The 21,809-nt window shown below is 41.8% G+C and overlaps 1 protein-coding gene across 1 annotated transcript in view; it reads right to left on the bottom strand.

Moving 5' to 3' along the window:
• Positions 1–21,809, bottom strand: part of LOC128337958 (protein eyes shut homolog) — a 219,504-nt gene that overhangs the window by 34,203 nt on the left and 163,492 nt on the right. The window contains exons 8-9 of the mRNA XM_053279776.1: positions 4,391–4,495; positions 1,284–1,423 (exon numbers count right to left, since the gene is read on the bottom strand). Coding sequence (XP_053135751.1) covers positions 1,284–1,423; positions 4,391–4,495 — 245 coding nt within the window. The remainder of the gene's footprint in view (positions 1–1,283; positions 1,424–4,390; positions 4,496–21,809) is intronic.

Raw genomic sequence — 21,809 nt, forward strand, 5'->3', positions numbered from 1 at the left:
TTTACCCCCTGAATCGATTCAGATTCAGATTCGGATTAAATCCGAATCCGAACCGAATCAAGGGTGATTCGGGTGGCCTATATTCGGGCACAAAACAGAACAGGGGTGATTCGGTTCGGGTCCCGAACTGAATCACCGAATTCCCAAATTGCACACCCCTATACAGCAAAAGGTTTTGATGTTAACATTGCTTATTCTGCCCATGTAATTTTTTGTATAAGCTGCTATTCTGTGACTGACTCTGCCTCTTCAAGTCACCATTTTGGGACCGACTCAGCCTCTCCAAGCTGCTATTCCATGCTGGCATCTCCCAAGGCTCTTGCAGGTGGGGGAGTAACTTCTGGAAACCTTACATCTGCTCATCCTTGCTATACAGCATGGTATTCCCAGTAGTGGTATTAAAAAACACTAGTTTTCATACTGACTTTCAGATCATGGCTTGTTAGATACTATGTCTTTGCATCTGTTTATAAACATTTTATAACCCCATGCATATTGCTGTTGCAAGTGAGTGAATAATTCAGTTTAAAAATCATAATTCTGAACTTGCTAGAAAGCATGCATGCAATATTAAGCAACTTATGGGACACACAGACTTAGTTCAGGGCTTAAATGAAATGGTGCGATCTTCAATGTACAGAAAAATCAGTATTAGGGCCGAACTTGTCCCCACAGGACACAAAAGGCCAAAGTTTTTCCTGAAGGGCAAGCAAATAACACAACTTGAAATGAATGAGGGTCCACAATCACACCTGTCAGGTTGACAATGGAGAACATATATTTTACTCTGTTTAAGAGTACCATCCCTTCTCTGGAGCATAGAGTCCTCTAGCACTCAAGGATATAATTTCTGGAGACAAAGGCAGCTGCAAAAGGAATGGGAGATCACTGAAAATTGCCCCTTCTTTCTCACGTGACAGAAACTCTGGCATGTCCGTGCCGAATTTTTCACAATGTTGGCCAGTTACTTGTATCCTTTCAATTACTGTGATATCTATGCATTGAATTCTTCAACTGCTAGCACTGAGAACTGGTTCACACTGCATTTTGTTATATATACATGAAATACTTTCTGCCTCTGGAATTATATTCAAGTGGGAAAATGTCATTTGTGAACTAGACAGTCATGAATATAGTCTACAGCACCTGGGAAAAGAAGGCAGCACAATCACAGGTACCGGTGACGCAGAGACTTATATCCAATATCACACATGGGAACAGATCCTGACTTGTTTTAATTTTCAAAGCTATGAGAGCAATTCTCACCATTCAGCTGATCTTACCATTTCATTTTCCTGGCATGCTGTCCCACACATATAAGCAAGTTGGTATGGTTTGTCCACACACTGAGCTCCAGGGCTGCAGCTTATATTGTGAAGTAAACATGCATCAATATCAACTTCACACTCTTGACCTTCAAATCCTATACAACAAAAAATACTTTTCAAAAACAAAAAAATTAAACAGCATTACATTATTTACATTATACTGAAACTGGAATAATTTGCATTGCACTTAGCCATACCATCAATTACAGACGGGACATCATGCATGTTCTCAAAAAGCACCCCTTCAGTGCAAAATTTAGCATCTGTTAAGCACACAGAATGAAATTATTCAATTTTCAGACTGAATTGATGCACATTTATTCAAACGTAAATCCCACTGGCTGACATGTCCCACAGTATACCACAGGTGCATCAACACCACCCACACTGCTGCAGATGACTGAAAGAATGTTACAGATGTTGCACAAAAAATTGGAAATAATGGCTGTAGTGTTGTGGAAGCATGATTGTTTAATGTTCCATATTAGTGCAAATGCATTCTTGCGCAACACCTCCAACACTGGAATAGAGCCAGCATGGTGTAGTGGTTAGAGTGTTGGACAAGGACCAGGAAGACCCAAGTAAGTTCCCATTCAGTCATGAAGTTCACTGTGTGACTCTGGGCCAGTCATGTATCTCTCAGTCTAACCTACATCACAGGGTTATTGTGAGGACAAACATAACCATGCACACAGCTCTGGGCTCCTTGGAGGAAGAGAGGGATATAAATGTATAAATAAATAAATGTTTTAGTCACTCACAGTGGCAAGGCAGGTACTGAATTTCCTGTGGTATGCTGCGGGACATGTCAATCACTGATGTCAAGGGGACTGACCCCCAAATAGTTGAATCCTATTAACTATTGTAACCTTAACAGATTAATTCTTCCACTTTTTTTTTTTGTTTGTTTAGCTTCATGAAGTAGGACTGAGATTCATGAAGTAGGACTGAGATTACCAGCTGGCAAATTGCATAAAATATTGTGCCCCTGAAGCAATTATTTAGTAGGGGTGTGCGAAATGTTTCAGATACAAAACGTTTTGTACCCAAAACAGCCCGTTTTGGGTGTTTTGTAGACAAAACAAAACACCCACTTTCCAGATCCAGAAGTTTTGTATACAAAACAAAATGTTCCTGTTTCGGCTACAAAACATTTTGTTGTTTCGGACCTCCATTTTGTGGCGATCTCTGAGTCAATCTCCATTTTGTGTTTGACATCTCTTTGAATTTCCCGCCCTTCCAGCCTTCCAATCGGTGACCTAAAGCATGGGCTGACCTGCTGACAATTCCCTCCTTGTTCCCCATTTGCTCTTTTGCTTCTTGCCACTCTTTACTGACCCCACATTGGCCAGAGGAAAGGTCAAAGAAGGGGCAAGGGTGGGGGGAGTTCAAGGAGGGGTTTTCAATTCATTCAGCAAGTTAGTAGTTGGCATTCTGCCTTTCTGCCGAGAGAGAGAGAGAGAGAAAGAGAGAGAGAGAGAGAGAGAGAGAGAGAGAGAGAGAGAGAGAGAGAGAGAGAGAACTAGTTTGGAGCATTGTATTTTTCAAGTTGCCATGATGCCATGCCATTGCCTATGCCTGCCTTGTTGCAAGCCTGAGCCCAGCCTGCCAGCCTGCTATGGCTACTGCAAGCCAGCCTGAGAATGGATTCAGGGGCAGAAGAGTGGGTTGGGTGGTAGTGCCCCAGTGGGTGCCTGCCAGTCTGCCACTATCCTGATTCCAAAGGAATTGGGCAAAGAGCTGATTATTTGTGATTTGTTAAAATTTACATGTCTTTAAGATTTTTCCTCATAGGGAATAACTGAGGTTTCAGCAGCCCCATAACTCCACTTGGGGGGGGGGGCACTGGGATAGCCCAGAGCGAGTAGTGGTGTAGTGCACATAGGATGCCAACCACCCCCATGGGTTGCTAACCCATGGGGTGCTGGGTTCTGTAGTTTCTGTGGTGTTCTGAGTGTGGGTTCTCTGGTAGCATATGAGAGTGGATTCTTGTTTTTCACTGAAAATCTAATATGCTACCAGAGAATCTACACTGAACACCTCAGAAATAACAAAACCCTGTACCTCACGGGCTTGTGGGTATGGGGGTGGTTGGCACCCAATGTGCATTACACAACCACTCGCTCTGGGCAACCCCAGTGCCTCCCAAGTGGAATTATGGAGCTGCTGAAACCTCCACTCTTCTCTATGGGAGAAATCTTAAAGACACATAAACTTCAACAAATCACAAAATATCAGCCCTTTGCCCAATTCCTTTGAAATAATTCTGGTAGTATCCTTGCCCCCATTGGGCACTACCACCCACCACACTCTGCTCTGGGCCACCCCTTTCTCCTCAATGTGAAGCGATACATTTGCTGGAATCCCCATTATTCCCTATGGGAAAATTCTTAACGACGCGTAAACTTAAAAAAAAATCACACAAAAAATCAGCCCTTTGCCCAATTCCTTTGAAATTTGGGTGGTACCTTCCATCCATTGGACACTACCACCCCCCACTCATTTTGCCCTGGGACCCTTTTTAAAAATCCAAATCAATTTGGATTCGGATTCTGAAAATTTGGCTACAGAATGAAGCAGGGGTGATTCAGATTCTGAAAATTTGGGTACAAAACAAAATGGGGGTGTTTTGATTTGGATACAAATCAAAATGAGAAAATTCCAAAATGCACACCCTTATTATTTAGGTCTAGAAGCAATTTCATAGCTCCATAACATTGTACTGCAGGTATGGCAAAAGGTTTGCCCACACTTCTTCTCATAAGGAAAAGTAAATATGCTTTCAGTTTGTAAGAGATGGAGATAGTACACACTCCAGTGTTACACATTTTGGCTGGAATGTTCTGGTTATGCCCAAAATATGTGCTCTATAATTGTGAGGCCCTTACCGCAAAAACTTAAAGACACGTAAATTTTAGAGTCTGCCCATCCCTGAAGAGATCAGTTTGTGTGGCAAAATTTACTTCTGGTTCCCAGAGCATTTTCTGATTTTCCAGAGCATTTTTCAAGGGCCACAGATGAGTATACAGCAGTTGGTTCATACCTCATATTAGAGGACTTACCTAAAGGGCAGATGCACTTAAAATGCCCGATGAAGTCATTGCATAATCCTCCATGTTTGCATGGATTAGAATCACATTGATCGACTTCTGTCTCACAAAACAACCCTACATTATTTGTAAAGAGAAAATTAAATATTAGTATTTTTACATAAACACATTATATCAAATAAATGTGCTCAACATTTAAACAGAATATATTATAGATCTATTATACAAAGAATAATTCACAGTCAGTTAGATACACTTTAGAAAAGATACTACATGCTTAATAATAATAATAATAATTATTATTATTATTATTATTTTATTATTATTATCAATAATCAAATGATGATAATGATGATGATGATGATGATAGTCTGGGAATGATCAGTATCTTGTGGAAGATCTCTCAGAATCCTAGAATCTCTGCCAATGAGTATCTCTGTCAATGCAGTATCATTGGAACTGCAAAGAAGTACCTATGTTTGCTTACCTGACTGCAAGAGTATTTGCAAAATAGACTCTGGACAAATTTGGACATAAGGCAAAACCAGAGTCAAAGAGGGCAGAGGTTGGAACTCCATTATGTGTGGATGTGTGCAACTGCAGTTTCGCAGCTAAAGGAACCTGTGGTTTACCTCATCAAACTCCAATTTGAACCTTTGGTTCGCACTAAGGTTTACCACCAAAACCATAGGTTTGGCTGCCAAATTGTTACATCTGAACATGGACAGCACCATAACTGCAGTTCCATACAGGTTTTGGAACTGCAATCATAGAGATGGTGCTGCAGACCTGCCTGAGATTTCACCCACTCCATGCCTGTGGTGCTTCTTGTTGGCCACCTCTCCAACCACTCACCCCGCCCCTCCTGTCTCTGATCCAACAAAACAGTTGCCCAGCAACTGGGAAACTGCCATGTCCAATCCCAAGCTTGTTCGCCTGTTAAGCAGCAAAGTCCCACAGGGGCATGCCCTCTTTCCACTCTGTCCCTTGCTCACCCATCCGGACAAGCAGGAGGGAAAGGGGACAGGATGACAGGATGGGCACTAAGTGCTTTGCTCAGCAAGAATGAAGTGACAAATGATGTATGTTTACAAGCACAAACAGTCCAGGTAGCAACATAAGTAGGGTACCCCATTAGAGCACCATGATGGAAACATATGTTAGGGTGGGGACTAGGTATGTGCACGGAACTGTCAGGGGCCAGTTCAAAGGTGTGGGAACACCTTTAAGGGTGTGGGAGGGTTCACTTACCCCACCTCCATGTTTTCCCTACCAGCACTCTTAAAAAGGCCTGGCAGGGAAGCAGCGTACCTCCCTGCCACCCTGTTCCCTCCTTGGTCTGGAAGTGAACAGAAGTACCCCACGCATGTACGTGCATGTTGCATGTGCGCCCAATGCATGTGAGAGTGAGCGCGGTGTGCGTACGTGCACGGGGTACTTCCAGTCATGTCTGGACCGAGGAGGGAACGGGGTGGAAGGGAAGTATGCTTCCGCCCTGCCGGACCAGTTTTTAAGATAAGGGGGAAACGCACATGGGGAGGGGGGTTAAGTACACCTTCCCCCACCCTTAAAGGTGTCTCCCCGTCTTTGAACCATTCAAATTGCCAACTCTGCAAACCTGTTCGGAGGCCAGTAAAATGGTCTCTGAACAGGTTCGTGCACATCCATAGTGGGGATACCTGGTGTCGGGTTTGAAACCAAAGATTCTTGATTAGTCAATTTCTATTTTTTCACAAATATGTTGGGGAATGGGGGACCACCCTTCCCCTTGGGGGTGTCTGTGCAGTCCCTAGGCTTACTCATGTGAATGGCCAGACACCAGGAACAGCACTGCCAACACTGAGAGGTGAGATTGCTCATGAGTGATGGTGATGGGCGCTGATCCTGAAGGGACCACTCATACATTTGAGTGTAAGGCCATGGGTACAACCCCCCCCCCCCGCAACTAATGAGAAGAACTGTCTGTGGGGCCAAGGATGTTGGGCCCAATTGCTAATAAAGTGTGATGACAAAACACCATGGATCACTCTCTCATGGCAGATGCTGCCCAACCAGGTTTCTCTTTAGAAGCTAGCAGTGGGGATGGGTACCCCACCAACAGCTCTCCCTGGTGACCACCGCCAAGAAGCTGTCAAAGCATGCCCTCTGCCAGCCCACCTGCTCACTTAGACATGTCCACTATTGCATGTGCCCCAAAATGTTGACCCCACTCTCCTGTGATCTCTGGAAATCGAGGTTCCCCTCTCCAGTGATTTATGTAGTGGCATGTCTTCATAAGGTGCAACACCAGCCCAAATCTGGGAATTTTGAATGTAAATAAAGATCCATCCTCGCACCCTGTTCCTTCTGTCCATACACATTGCTAGGCACATCTGACACATGGAGCATAACAATCTCCTTTGGGACCATGCAAGGTTTCCCAAGGAAGAGGAGGTTGCAGTGCAAAAGTTATATCATTAACCAGAGAGAGTGGGGGGCCTCACCCAAGCGGGGTCCCCATTGATGGGTCAGCTCAACTCATGACTGCGCACAGTCTGATGGAAGACTGTTCTACCCTATGGTCCTTCCCAGCAGCCTGGCCCTCTCATGAGAGTACTAATCAGCCAGCAGCAAGCTGCCAGGGGAGCAGGAATGTGGTTGGTTGTGCATGGACCGCTTTAGCATGATGAGCCCTCACAAGAGCATCCTAAGTCACAGAGGGACAGACCATCAGGATCCTTTGGCCCCCCTCATATACATAACCCCTCTTACGAAGTCATCACATTACCTTCCCTTTCCTGAGTAACAGGGCTTAGTGCCCCTCACAAGATCTTCCCCCCAGGGCTCTTACGAGGATGGCGGTACTATCACTGTCAGAAGGAGCACTGGTTTGGCACTTGGCTTGGCTTGCCGATGGCAGGTGGACAGTTCTGAAAAGGCATGATTGCACTTAGCACGCCCCCTTTAAGATCACGGCCAATGACAGTTACTCTGGTGACATGCTGCTGATGCCTTCCCCACAATCTGGTGATGCAAGCACTACACTTTGGTTTAGTTTAGTTTTAATCAGAGGATTAATCAGATGATCTGCTCAGAGGAATCTCTAGAGGATGTAAGGAAGCCTTAAAAGAGATAAACACTGAGAGCATGATCCGGTCTTCAATAGGCTCTGCACATGTAAGATACATCATTGGTGGCAAACAAATATATTTATATATTTAGTTAGTTTTTTAAATTTATTTATTTATTTATTTATTTATTTATTTGACCTTCCAAAAATGGCGCAGGGCGTGTGTGTGTGTGTGTGTGTGTGTGTATCCACAATCCAACACAATCTTCTAAATGTCAGAAAAAAATGTAGGCAAATTCCAATATCTCTCCTGTCAATTAAAACAATCTCTTGAGGCCAGCACTGAAAGTAATCTAAAAATTAATCCACCTAAGGAAGAGAACATGGCTGTTACTCAGGAGAAATAATTGCCATATGTAAACACAGTGGCTGGCATCCTGACTAACAAAGTGCTTGCATAATAAACAAAGTTGAGTTAGCACAAGGAGATTGTATAGTTGCACTAAAATGGGGATTTGGTGAATTGGGCTCTTGGGTATAGCACTCTTGTGCACAAGTTCCCTTTTAAACAAATGAGGTGTACTGCAGGTTGCACAACTGATGCACAAGGATAATTGTAGTAACACAACACTAGTTAGAACACAAGATTCAGCACAAGTAGCTAGCACAACTTTGCACTAGTACAGTGTCCATCCACAAGTGCTTCATTTGTCAGGATGTCAGCCGGAGCCATTTTTGGAAGGGTGGTATAGAAATCGAATAAATAAATAAATAATGAAATAATAATGCAATGTGGACATGCAATGTGGAAGATGCATCTGTGCTGTGGAGAGCTTTCCTAGCTGTGCACCATCAGATGCATACTAGTAGGGGAAGTTAGACTTTTGACAATCTGCACTGCCTCTGGAAGGGCCCTGTCTCATTTTCAAGTAATATAACCATCCATGATCTCTATCACAAAATTTGCTCTCTTGCCCATTGCTTGTGGGCACAGTGGTAAAGGGGGAAGCTCTCCGCAAAATGGACGTGGCTTCCTGGAATGTCCATGCTGTGTTTGTTAGGATGGCAGCTACTGCCCTCCTAACTTCTGAAGGAAGGGGCCTCTGAAGTTGATTATTGTTTTTGGAAGGACTCAGGACTTATCACATTATTTTTATTTATTGTTAAATTTATATATCGCCTTTCATTAAAAAAAATCCCAAAGCGGTTTACAGCAGAATTTAAAAACAAGATTGTAAAAATGACACAATTAAAATATTAAGCTAAAAACAAAAACAAATCTGATTTAAAAATTTAAAACACAGGCATAAAAACAATACAAAATACAAAGTACAAAGAGCAGCAGCAGAGGCAATCATATAAAAGCCTGGGTAAAAAGCCAGGATTTAACATGCTTTCTAAAGGCTGTGATGGAGTCTGAGGAGTTAATAAACACCAGGAGAGCATTCCAGAGTCTGCAGGCAGCAAGAGAGAAGGCCCTGTCCCATGTGCATGACAACCGAGCCTCCCTCATTGTTGGCACCTGGAGCAGAGCCCCCTCAGATGACCTCATCAAGCGGAAAGCAACCCTTGGGAGCAGGCGGTCCTTCAGATATCCAGGGCCCAAACCTCTAAGGGCTTTAAAGATCAAAACCAGCACCTTGAATTGGACCCAGAAACAAACTGGTTGCCTGTGCAGCTCTTTCAAAATTGGTGTGATATGCTCCCATCAGGTAGCTCCAGATAAAACCTTAGCTGCCACATTTTGCACTATCTGCAGTTTCCGGATATCCTTCAAGGGCAGACCAAAGTAGAGTGTGTTACAGTAATTCAGCCGTGACGTGATGGGTAACTGTGGCCAGATCTGCCTTCTCGAGAAAGGGTCTGATCTGCCTTCTCGAGAGAGGGCGAGATCTGCCTTCTTGAGAAAGCTGGCACGCTAGCTGAAGCCATGCAAAGGCACCCCTGGCCAGTGCCTCCACCTGAGCCTCCAAAAGCAGAGCCGGGTCCAGTAATACCCCCAAGCTGCGTACTTGCTCCTTCAAGGGGACTGCAACCCCATTCAGAACCAGTAAAATCTCCTCATCCCAATTGGCTCTCCTACTGACCAACATTACCTCAGTCTTGTCCAAATTAAATTTCAGCTTATTAGCCCACATCCAACCCATCACGGCCTCCAGTCCCCGATTCAGGACATCCACCGCCTCCCTTGGATCAGGTGACAAGGAGATATAGAGTTGAGTGTCATCCGCATATTGCTGACAACTCAGTCCATGTCCCCAGATGACCTCTCCCAGCAGTTTCATGTAGATGCTAAACAGCATGGGGGACAAGATCGGACCCTGTGGGACCCCACAGGCCAGTGGCCACGGAGCTCAGCAGTAGTCCCCCAGCACCACTTTCTTTCCCACAAGAAAGGACCCGGATTACTGCAACACAGTTCCTCCAATTCCCATACTCAAGAGGCAGCCCAGAAGGATACCATGGTCGATGGTATCGAAAGCTGCCGAGAGGTCCAGCAGAACCAACAGGGATGCACTCCCCCTGTCTAGTTCCTGGTGCACGTCATCCACTAGAGCAACCAAGGCAGTCTCAGTCCCATATCCAGGGTGGAAGCCAGATTGAAAAGGGTCCACATAATCCATATCATCCTCTCTCTGCAGCTGGGATGCCACCACATGCTCTATCACTTTGCCCAAAAAGTGCAGGTTAGAGACCGGTCTATAGTTGTCCAGGTTGGAGGGCTCAAGGGAGGGCTTTTTTAATAATGGTCTTACGATTGCCTCCTTGAGGCACAATGGCATCTTGCCCTCCCTTAATGAAGCATTCATAATCACCCTCAACCATCTACCTTACCCACATTACTTGGGTAAAGCTCAAGTAATATGTTGGGGGGTGGTCCATGATATTTAGGCGTAATGAAGGTAAGGATGCCATTAGAGGTGGGAATGGAGAGAAATATAAGGTCCACTCCCATTTTTGAAAAATGTGATAAAACTCATATCATAGTTTGACACAAGAAATATTTGTGATACTTCTCATAAAACTTTACAACTTTGAGAACTACAATGAAGTCAAGATAATGCCAAACTCGTATACCTTTTATTTAGACCCTAATTCTACTTGGAAGCACATAATTTATAGCATTAATATCTGATTAAATGTTAAATGGATGTCAGGAGAGATCTTGACAGTAATCCACTCAGCTTTTGATGCCTAATTATCACTTTGTTCTTGAATGAGGGCTAAATAATTGAGGACTGCAACAATAAAAACACTCAAATAGGATTTTTATGTATGCAATTAAACAAGACATCCTTCCACCAGTAATTTAACTTTAACAGGTAGACAGAGCATAAGGGAGACAGATTGTAGGGAAAATAAGTAGGTTAAAATTGCTTTACTTTTTTATTTACCTAATTAAGTGTCCTTGGCTATCTAATTCAAAAAGCATGGTACATCATGATCTTAAAAAACAATATACCAAAACAGTGGGCACTGGGTAAAACAAATCAAATTATCGTATTTAGCCTAGTGCATTTTAGAGTAACAATACTAATAAAATAGAACAGCAACTCATCCCATGATAATTCAGCTACGAGAAAAGCAAGAAGGGAGAGCAGTTTATTGGATGTCCTCAGATTCACCCCTTCTCAAAGAAAGAAATAACGCTGACCAAATAAATAAAGAAGAAATTGGAGAAATAATGTTTAATTAAACCTGAGTTGTCTTACAGAACTTTTTGAGGTTATTGAACCTGAAGAAGCATGCCTGGTAGGCCTGTGTGCGTTCAGAAAATTTAGATTTGGATCCAACCTGAACTGAATTTGGCAATATTAGATTTGGATTCTATATGCTCTGGCAGTATCAGATATCAGATCAGATTTGGAATCCAAATCCTAATTTTGACTTAAATGTGGATTTTCCCCCATAGCAGTAAATGGGGGGAAACTAAAAACTGGTTGGCCCTAGAGCCATGAAACTTAGCACACATGTGGGGAGGGGGGTGAATGCCTCATGTAGTATTTTTTAAAAGAATTCATCAAACCCCTGGTTTCTGGAGAATTTTTGAAGTTATTGTAAAAATGGCTAAAAATAATGAAATCTGGCATTTTGTGAAGCCAGAACTTTGCAAAAACTTCTGCAGCTGAAGATCTCCTTAAACCATCATTTCTCCAGCATGTGGAGGAATCTGCCCTTTGCCTTTGTGAAAAGGGGTAACAGCCCCATTTTCTATTTCTGGAATGAATGGTCATAGAGTAATGAAATCTGGCAGACATGAAGTCCACATTGGAAGGACTTTTTGTAATTTTCTTTAAAGCAATAGGTCAATCCCATGATTTGTATTTGTGTGAATTTTTGAAATTATTCTTTAAAATGGTTAAAAAATGTGAAATCTGGCTTGTTTCAAGCCAAAACATTACAAAGGTTTCTGGATCTGAATCCCCTCCTTCAACCATAATCCCACCCCCATGTGTAGGAAAAAGGACATTCCTTTGATTTTATATTAAGTTTTTTTCATCCCTATTGCAGGAACAGGCAGACCTTTTAAAAGGGGTTGAAAGGACTTTTACACCTTTTGATCCTGGAATGGCTAGAAGGGAAAATGAGAAATTCTTTCTAACCACAAAAGCAGAAACGTTCAAAGTACTTTCACTTTTACAGACTGTGTGCTTCTGCATTGTGGAATTAAAACAAATTAATATGAAATCAAAGAAATGTCCTTTTCCCTCCACATGGGGGTAGAATGATGGTCCTACGGAGGGCGTCAGATCCAGAAATTTTTGTAAAGTCCTGGCTTGAAACAAGCCAGATTTCTACATTTTTAGCAATTTTAAAAGAAAAATTTCAAAAATCCACCAAAACATCAGAGGATTAACCAATTGTCTTAATATTTGTGACAGGGGGCCATGACTCCCTTTCCTCATATGTGTGGCCAGCTTCAAGGCTCTATGTCCAACCAGTGATTTTTTTTCAATTTCTCCATTCATCTCTATGGGGAAAAGTCCTATTCCATTTTGCTAATTCAAAAATTTTGAAGTATATCTGTAATTTATTATGATATTTCAGAATTAATTCCAACTTCATCAATCCATTTTAATTTTTTTTTAAACCAATTCAAATTTTATTGATTTGGGGCAATTTCAGATAAAATCAAAATTTTCAAAGCTGGTAATGGCTGACATTTGCTCGAGTGCTGAAGAGATTAACTAGCTCAGTATGAATATGAGGATGCTGGGCAAGTTATTAGACACATTTGTTTCAATCCAGATTATGTTAGTCAAGCATACAATCACAAATCCCACTGCAATCAATGCAGGTAGATATATATGATACTAATAGATCTCCATATTGATACAAGTCCCTCTTGTATTAAGATTTTACATGTTACCAAAAAATTGATAAAATAAATAACCAAGGACATCCTATTGTGTCAGGTTAACAACCCACCTTCTGAAAGAAAATATCTATATATCGACTTAAACTTACATAATTCGGTACAAAATGTCCCATCATATATTAAAAGTAGTAATGATTTCCTAATCATTCCAGTCTATTAATATTCCAATAGACAATATCATTTTGGCAACAATACCATATTGGTTATGTTTGATGTAACATTTCTTTATACTAATATACCACACAATGATGATATTCAGGCCCTTCATGTTTTCCTAAAACACATAATTTTGAATGATCTTTCCACAGAATTTACCACTACCTTAATTAAGCTAGTCCTTACTTGTAATAATTTTACATTTGATGGAGAACACTATTTGCAACTTCAAGGTAAGTTATAAACTTCCCAAATCTACTAGTTTACATTAGGTGGTATAAACATGCAAAAATAAATGAAATAAAAATAATAAGATACTGCAATGTTCACTTGTATGGTCCCATCCAATGCAAATTTATTCATGGGAAAACTGGAACAAGACATTCTTAAAAAAGGCCACTCACAAACCACCTAAGGTAAAGTGTGCCATCAAGTCAGTTTCGACTCCTGGTGACCACATAGCCATGTGGTTTTCTTTGATAGAATACAGGAGGGGTTTAACATTGCCTCCTCCCACGCAGGAGGAGATGATGCCTTTCAGCATCTTCCTGCATTGCTGCTCACCAATATAGTAGCAGCGGGGATTCAAACCAGCAACCTTCTGCTTGTTAGTCAATCATTCCCCCACTGCACCACTTAAGGTGACTCACTACACAGTGGCAAAATATCAGTGACATCTTTGTAGTCTGTATGGTTGGTAAAGAGAGGGATTTTTTTAAAATGACATTAACTCATTTCATTCACATTCACATACAGCAGCATCTTGAATAATCCTCACACCCATCATTCCTGTATGTCCCGCTCACCATCAAGATCAATGGAATAGTCACTGATCCTTACAAGAAACCTAGTGATGTCCACAGCTCCATGAACTGGAAATCCTGACATACAAAACTCATGAAGAGAAACATCACCTACAGCCATCTCTGAAATTTAAATGCATCTGCAACAATAAACTAAAAACACTTCTGCTATAGAAAGGGTATCCCCCACACACACAAATAATCAACTACATCCACTGTCCACTGAGCATCTATATTACCTAGAGATGTCATTCTCCACAACAGTTGTACATTTACAACAAAGCACAACACATCTGTAGTTTATTTCCATTCAGCAGCCTGTCACCTAGCAATTAGGGAAAGTTACCCAGCACTAGCCAATCTGGAATGTCTGCCTATAGCTATCAGTCTACCATCAGTGATAGCGTTTCACCAACTTCCCAGTCTTACTAGTGAGAGTAGTACTTAAACCACCCATCAATAATCCAGGATCACATCACTGTGATTCCAAATGCTGCATTACTTGTGCTTACCTTAATGAGACTGTCACCTGCTGGAGCACTATGACTGGCAGAACTTACTATAGTCAACAAAGCATGAGCTTCAGATCCTACAGTGTTCGTTGCATCCTTGAATGTATACAGCCAGGAAGCTATATTCAATACACAGGCTAAATTACCATTGAACTACATGCTCGCTTTAGATACAACATATCTGCAAAATTGACACAATTAGAGCAATCATTTTAATTCTGATAATCACAGCCTGCCTGATTTATGCATAATTGCCACAGAAATACTATCTGATCCAAAAAGGTCAAAATGAGAAAAAATCTGGATATATAGACTTGATAGATTAATACTATTCATTATTATTATTATTATTATTATTATTATTATTAAAACTTTTATACTGCCCTTCCAAAAGGCTCAGGACAGTTTACATTAAAACACCATTAAAATCAATTAATTAGTAAAACAAAAATTATAAAGCATAAAAACAATGATTAACAATTAAAAACATCATAAAACAACAATTAAATAATCAGAACAATTTAAAAACAAATTTTAAAAAGCTGAGAAAGCCTAGCTGAAGAGATGTGTTTTCAGGTGTTTTAGGAAAATTCATTAGAGTTGATAGTATATATAGATTTAATAGATTAATGCTTTAATCTAGTAATGCCATAATCTTATTAATGCTATAATCCTATATAAGATATATAGACATAATAAGTTAATGTTTTGGTAACATCCAAATTAGACTACTGCAATGCGCTCTATGTGGGGCTGCCCTTGAATATGGTTCAGAAGCTTCAGCTGGTCCAGAATGCTGCTGCAAGGATGCTCATGGGCACAATTCACTCCATGAGTGTCACATCTGCATTAGGTACCAGTCCACTTCCAGGCTAGATTCAAGGTGCTGGTCTTGACCTTTAAAGGTCTACATGGCTTGAGGCTGGGGTACTTGTTGGACTGCATCGCCCATAGTAACCTTCCAGGGCCCTCCACTTGGCATCTCAGGCCCTGCTCATGGCCACTAATAGAGATCCGCTTGGCAGGGACTAGAAACAAGGCCTTTTGGTTTGTGGCCCCTTGGCTTTGGAATGCCCTCCCCGAAGAACTCTGCCATGCTCCTCAATGCTTTTAAAAATAATTAAAAACACACCTTTTTAAAGAGGCTTTTAATGTTTTATCTGCTGCTTATATATGGTAAGTTCTTTCATTTTTATAGTTCTCGGTTTTTTTGCTTTTTATTAATAACTTTTATATTGTAACTTTTTTTAAAAAATTGAAATTTTAAATTTGGTTTTAGTCTGGTCTTTTAACTTGTTTAACTTTATTAGTCTTCTATTTTACATTAATGTTGTGAGCCATCCGAAGCAGTAGTGTACTGGAGGGGTGGGGCATAAATATCTTAAATAAATAAAACCACATTCTTTAAACCTGGAGGATAACACCTGATATCTCCTTGTCATCCCTGGTTTCTTACTTTGCATGGTATTTTCTTTTCTCACTGCTACCCAGTTTGTTATGCCATTTATTTCACACTGCAAAGAAGTTCAGAAACAAAACCAGTGTAAATTGTAGCTCAAACACTCTCAACCTGATTTATAGAACATCCACAACAACATGGGTTATTAAAGTTTAATATCTAATTGCTCTTAATGGCAGAATGTTTATAAATTATAAACAATACAGCTGCACCAAAATTTAGGCAACACTTAAATAGGAACTGGCATGAAGCAATTTAAAATGCAATGAGATGCTTACTTTTTCAAAACTATATAAACATAGCCTTTTTTAAAAAAGGAAGAAAGTAAGCTGTATATTTAAAAAACCTTAAACATTGCTGAATGATTTCTGTGTTTACAACATATTGTTAATGGTATTTTGTTTAATGGTTTGTTTTATTCTTAGCATAAGGTAAGATCTGACAAGTTTTTCAATGTAATTAGAAACTGCAAACAATGAATATTCTTAAATGAACAATCTTAGTAGGGAATTATTAAAATCAGAACCTGATCCCAAGTATATTCACTCGGAGATAAAGCCCAAAGAATTCTTCAAAGTTTGCTTCCTTAGAAACATGCATTGGGCTACAGGCCAAAGATATTTTGAAATTTCAGACTGCAGTGGATCAGTTTAAAGGAGTGGTTCCCAACCTAGGAGACACCAGATGTTGCTGAACTCCTCCAGATATTGCTAGCTACAAGAAGCTGGGGATGATGGGAGTTGTAGTTCAGCAACATCTGGAGGCCCTCAGGTTGGGAATTACTGGTTTAGAGTCAACGCCAAAGAGGGAATTGTAGCCAAATATTTATGAACAGAAGAAAACCCAAGCAAGAGAGCTACCCCGACCCTTCTCCCCCTCAGCCGCCCCCTGAAAAGCTCATTTTGAGGGTTGGGGGACCATAAAAATACCATTAAAAGGGACCATATAATGGTGAAAATGTGAGGTAGGGCACAAGGAATGCAATGAGAAAGGAAAACGCCTCCAGAAGAGGCACCGATGAGCTTTCTGTTATTTGAGGGTGTGGCATTCTGTTGAGCTTAGCAGCACATCAGAATGAATCCCTGATGGGTGAATTCCTCAGCTGGATACAAGTTCAGCTTGGGATATATGAATCTTCTCAGAGATGTTTACTTTTTACATTTGTAAAAAATAAGTTCAGAGTGGCTTCTATGAGGTTTTTCCTATTTTATGGTCACACAAAAACATTGGCGTACATGCAGTGCAGCAAGCTGTGCACCCAAGGTTGCGTGAAGCTCATCACTCCATTGGTATTCTAGTGAAAGCAGAAGAGACTTTGTGCGAATGATGCTGTGCATCATCAGTGCCGAGTAGGGGTGTGCTTGGAACCGGCTGCTCCGGTTTGGTTCAAGTCCAAATTGGACCTGAACTGTACTGGGCCAGTTCAGTCTGGCACCCCCTCGAACCCTGCTGGTCTGGTCTGGTCCAGTCCAGAGGGAGTGGGGTTTGCGAACATTTTTTAAAAGTGTTTTTTAAAACCTACCCCTTCTGGATGGTTCTCTGAGGTGGTGGTGGTGGGGGTTCGTGGAAGTTCCCCCTCCCCTGCTGGCCTTCCATCCTTCCAAATATGGCCCTTTCAGCTGTTCCCCCAGTGTGGTGGCCATTTTGGAGGCCGCCGTGCCTGTGCAATGGGTCTGTGTGTGTCCTGGCATGGGGAGGTGGCAGGGGGATCTGTGTGGCCTGGCATCACCCTCCGCAGAACCCCCCCCCCCAGCGCCACCTCGGAGAATCCCCCCAGAGGGGGTAAGTTTTAGAAAAGGTTTACATTTGTGGGGGAAACATTCACAAACTCCCAAATGGGCCAGGGAGATTTCAGTCCAGGGTCAAGCTAAACCGGGGGTGGTTCAGCTTGACCCCTAGCCTTCAGACCAAACCAGTTTGACTTTGAACCAGTTTGGTACCAAACCTGTTTGCACATTGGTCCAAGCCCTACTCTCATTGAGAATGCTAGGAATCAGGCACAGCTGTGATGATGGAGTGGTGAGCAATGGCAGCTCCAGGGGGCACATGGGGGGAAGCACTCCTCAGATGTTTGCTCCCCAATTTCTATTTCAGAAATCTAATATGTGGGACAGGCTTGCCCCATCAACAGAGGAGTAATGTGGTCTCTCCGAGATGACCCAGAGACCAACCTGGCTGCCGCGTTCTGAACCAGCTGAAGTTTCTGGACTACGTACAAAGGCAGCCCCACACAAAACGCATTACAGAAGTCAAGTCTGGAGGTTGCCAAAAAATGTACCACTGTTTTGAGGTCACTGATCTCAAGAAACGGCGCGGCTGGCGTATCAGCCAGAGCTGATAGAAAGCACCCCTGGCCACCACCTCCACCTGAGAAACCAAGGAGAGACATTGGTCCAGAAGTACTCCCAGACTGCGAACCTGTTCCTTTTGGGGAAGTGTGACCCCGTCTAAAACAGGTAGATCAAAATTGACTCTAGAGTTCTGACCCCGCACAATAAGTACCTCCGTCTTATCTGCATTCAGCTTCAGTTTATTCTCCCTCATCCAGCCCATTACTGCTTCCAGGCAGGCATTTAGGGAGGATATGCCTACTTCCTGAAGAAGTTGACATGGAGAAGTAGAACTGGGTGTCATCAGCATACTGGTAACACCCAGCTCCAAATCCCCTGATGATCTCTCCCAGCAGTTTCATGTAGATATTAAAAAGCAATGGAGAGAGTATGGAGCCTTGAGGGACACCATACTTAAGCTCAGATTTTGAAGAGCAACAATCTCTAATTGACACCATCTGGAATCTGTCCGAGAGGTAGGAGAGGAACCACTGTAATACAGTGCCTCCAACCCCCAACACCCTCAGACCTTCCAGAAGGATACTATGGTCAATAGTATCGAAAGCAGCCGAGAGATCCAAGAGGACCAACAGAGTCACACTTCCTCTGTCCATTGCCAATTGGAGATCATCCATCAGGCCAACCAAGGCAGTCTCCACCCCATAGCCCGCCTGAAAACCAGTTTGAAATGGGTCTAGATCAGGCCTGCTCAACTTCGGCCCTCCTGCAGATGTTGGCCTACAATTCCCATAATTCCTGGCTATTGGCTCCTGTGGCTGAGAATTATGGGAGTTGTAGTCCAAAAACAGCTGGGGGGCCTAAGTTGAGCAGGCCTGGTGTAGATAATCAGTTTCCTCCAAGACCGCCTGGAGTTGAGAGGCCACCACCCTATCAATTACCTTGCCCAGCCATGGGAGGTTGAAAACTGGCCTATAATTGCTCAACTCTGAGGGATCTAATGCAGGCTTCTTTAGAAGAGGTCTAATAATTGCCTCCTTAAGACAAGGAGGCATCCTGCCTTCCCTCAGAGAAGCATTTATGATTTCTACCAGGCCGCCTACAACAGCCTCCCTGCTAGATAGAACAAGCCATGTTGGACAAGGGTCAAGGGAACAAGTGGTATGCCTCACCACTCCAAGCAGCTTGTCCACATCATCAGGAGTCACAAACTGAAATTGATCCAGTCGAATTGTATAAGAGGAGTTGTTGGATACCTCCAGCTCAGACATCAAATTAATTGTAGAGTCTCCATTTAAGTCGGCCCAAATCCGAGAGATTTTGTCTGCGAAAAATTCATTAAACACACCACAGCGGGTAACTGATGCCTCCAAATTCTGGTTCAAGGGAGAGGGAGCAGATACTAGTCCCCTCACAACCCTGAACAACTCTGCTGGATGTGAACTCGCAGAGGCAATACAGGCAGAAAAGAACCACTTCTTTGCTGCATGTATCGCCTGAGCATAGATCTTTAAATGTGCTCCATGTCGTAATCTGTCGGATTCGAGTTGAGTTTTTCTCCACTTGTGCTCCAGTCGCCTACCTTGCTGCTTCAGCCCCCGTAGATCTTCCGTACACCAAGGGGCCAATTTTGAAGCGGGTTGGAGGGGACACTTAGGAGCAATCGTGTCTTTTAAAAAATATTTTATTTTATTTTATTTTACTTATTTGATTTTTATACCGCCCTTCCAAAAATGCCTCAGGGCAGTTTACATCAAAATAAAAACAATTAAAATCAAAATAAAATCAATTAAACAATTAAAATCAACAATTAAAATCAATTAAAAACATTAAAACCATTAACATTAAAATAATTAAAAACCTACATTAAAAATTTAAAGCCATCAATCTAATTAAAAGCCTGGTTCAATAAATGTGTCTTCAGTGCCTTTTAAGAAGTTGCCAGGCTCTTATTTCAACAGGGCGCGCATTCCAAAGTCCAGGAGCAGCAACAGAGAAGGCTCATTCCCATGTAGCCGCCAATCGAGTTGGTGGCAACTGCAGACAAACCTCTCCAGATGATCTTAACAGGCCCATGGGTGCTTTCCAGTTTAGACCCTGCAACAGGGTCACGACGTATCTCTGAAGTGTGTTTCCGTACTTCCTGTGTTGTGACACCACAGTCCCTACGCTGACAGCAGGGTGCCGTTCATATTTCCTACGCCTTGTTTAGAATTTAATCGCTGTGATATAGTGCTATAATGTTGTATATCCGGTGTAAAAAAAGTTGCTGGTTTTTTTGGTTGTTAGCTTTTGTGAGACTGCTCCCGCTGCTGGGTGCTTTGCTATTTACCTTTTGAATGCAATTTGCCTGAACGGAAACATTTTGCCGCTGTTGAGTGGCTAACTGGAAAGCGCCATGGTGAAGAAGACGTTCTCTTAAATACCCAGGGCCTAAGCTGTTTAGGTCTTTATAGGTAATAACCAGCACCTTGTATTTCCCCCGGAAACTTATTGGCAGTCATGTAGTTCTTTCAACACAGGAGTAAGATGGTCTCTTCTAGATGACCCAGAGAGCAATCTGGCTGCCGCATTCTGGACCAACTGTAGTTTCCGGACTACATACAAAGGCAGCCCCACATAGAGCACATTGCAGCAATCCAACCTAGAGGTTACCAGCATATGTACTACCATTTTGGTACATGAAATGTACCAAGCACGTTTCATGTCTGAGCAGGGATTTGTTCCCTGGTCTCACTGGTTCAAATCCAACATTCTTTCCATTATATCACACCAAATTGTCCTTCCTTTGTGCACATAAGTTTAATTGCAAGAGTTTGGTATAATGGTTCAATGAGGAAAGCTCCTGCACTTGCACCATTTTCATGTTGCAAGATGTATCAACCAAGTTGTGCCATTTACTACCCAATTCATTGTCTTCTTCATTCTGGCAGCTGCATCAAATTGCCATCTTGATACTGTGGTGTTATACATTTGTAATCAGGAACTTAAAAGGAAACATGAAAGGCATAAAATTATATATAGGGGTGTTTTTTTTTAACCAAAGCAAAACACATTCAAGTGATGCTTTTTTCTGTTTTTGATTTCTTCATATGATTTGTGCCTGATTTTGCTTTGCTATTTATTTTCTAAAGAAGCAGCTGGTGCTATTTCATAAGGCTGTTTTATGACATTGAAAAAGCGGAGGGAAAACCCATGTCAGCTCTTTCTCAAATAGTGCATAGTCAACCAATTGTCCTTGAAGTAGCTTCTTTTAATTAATTACTATCTTTCCTTGCGTATAGAATGATCATATTGGCAGGAATTGACTGGGTGTATTAGACATTTCATTTAGAGGTGGAATAATCCTTTAATTAAAATAATCTTATTGCTGATAACATTAACTGCACCCTGTATAAATTCATCAGTTTGAATTTAGAGTACAGTACAGGTTCAATGATGGTTTTACTCAGAATAAAGAACCACAACCTTGTAATGTCAGATACATTCAATAAGATCAAGTCCAGAAAAACAAAAACAAAGTACAAATGAATGCTCTTTGAGTCTATTAATATTGTAGCATTAACTCTTCCTAGAGCTAATGCTACAACAAATTATCACAATGCGAAATTATCACAAAAATTAATTCACTTTGGAGTGAATTGGTACTCTACTGTAGTGACAGGATTATCTGTATGGGAAGGAAGGAAGGAAGGAAGGAAGGAAGGAAGGAAGGAAGGAAGGAAGGAAGGAAGGAAAATCCTATTATTAACATATCTGCTATCTAAAACATTTTATATTCTGA

The sequence above is a fragment of the Hemicordylus capensis genome, chromosome 1, assembly GCF_027244095.1.
Source record: "Hemicordylus capensis ecotype Gifberg chromosome 1, rHemCap1.1.pri, whole genome shotgun sequence".
In the NCBI taxonomy this organism is placed as follows: Eukaryota; Metazoa; Chordata; class Lepidosauria; order Squamata; family Cordylidae; genus Hemicordylus; species Hemicordylus capensis.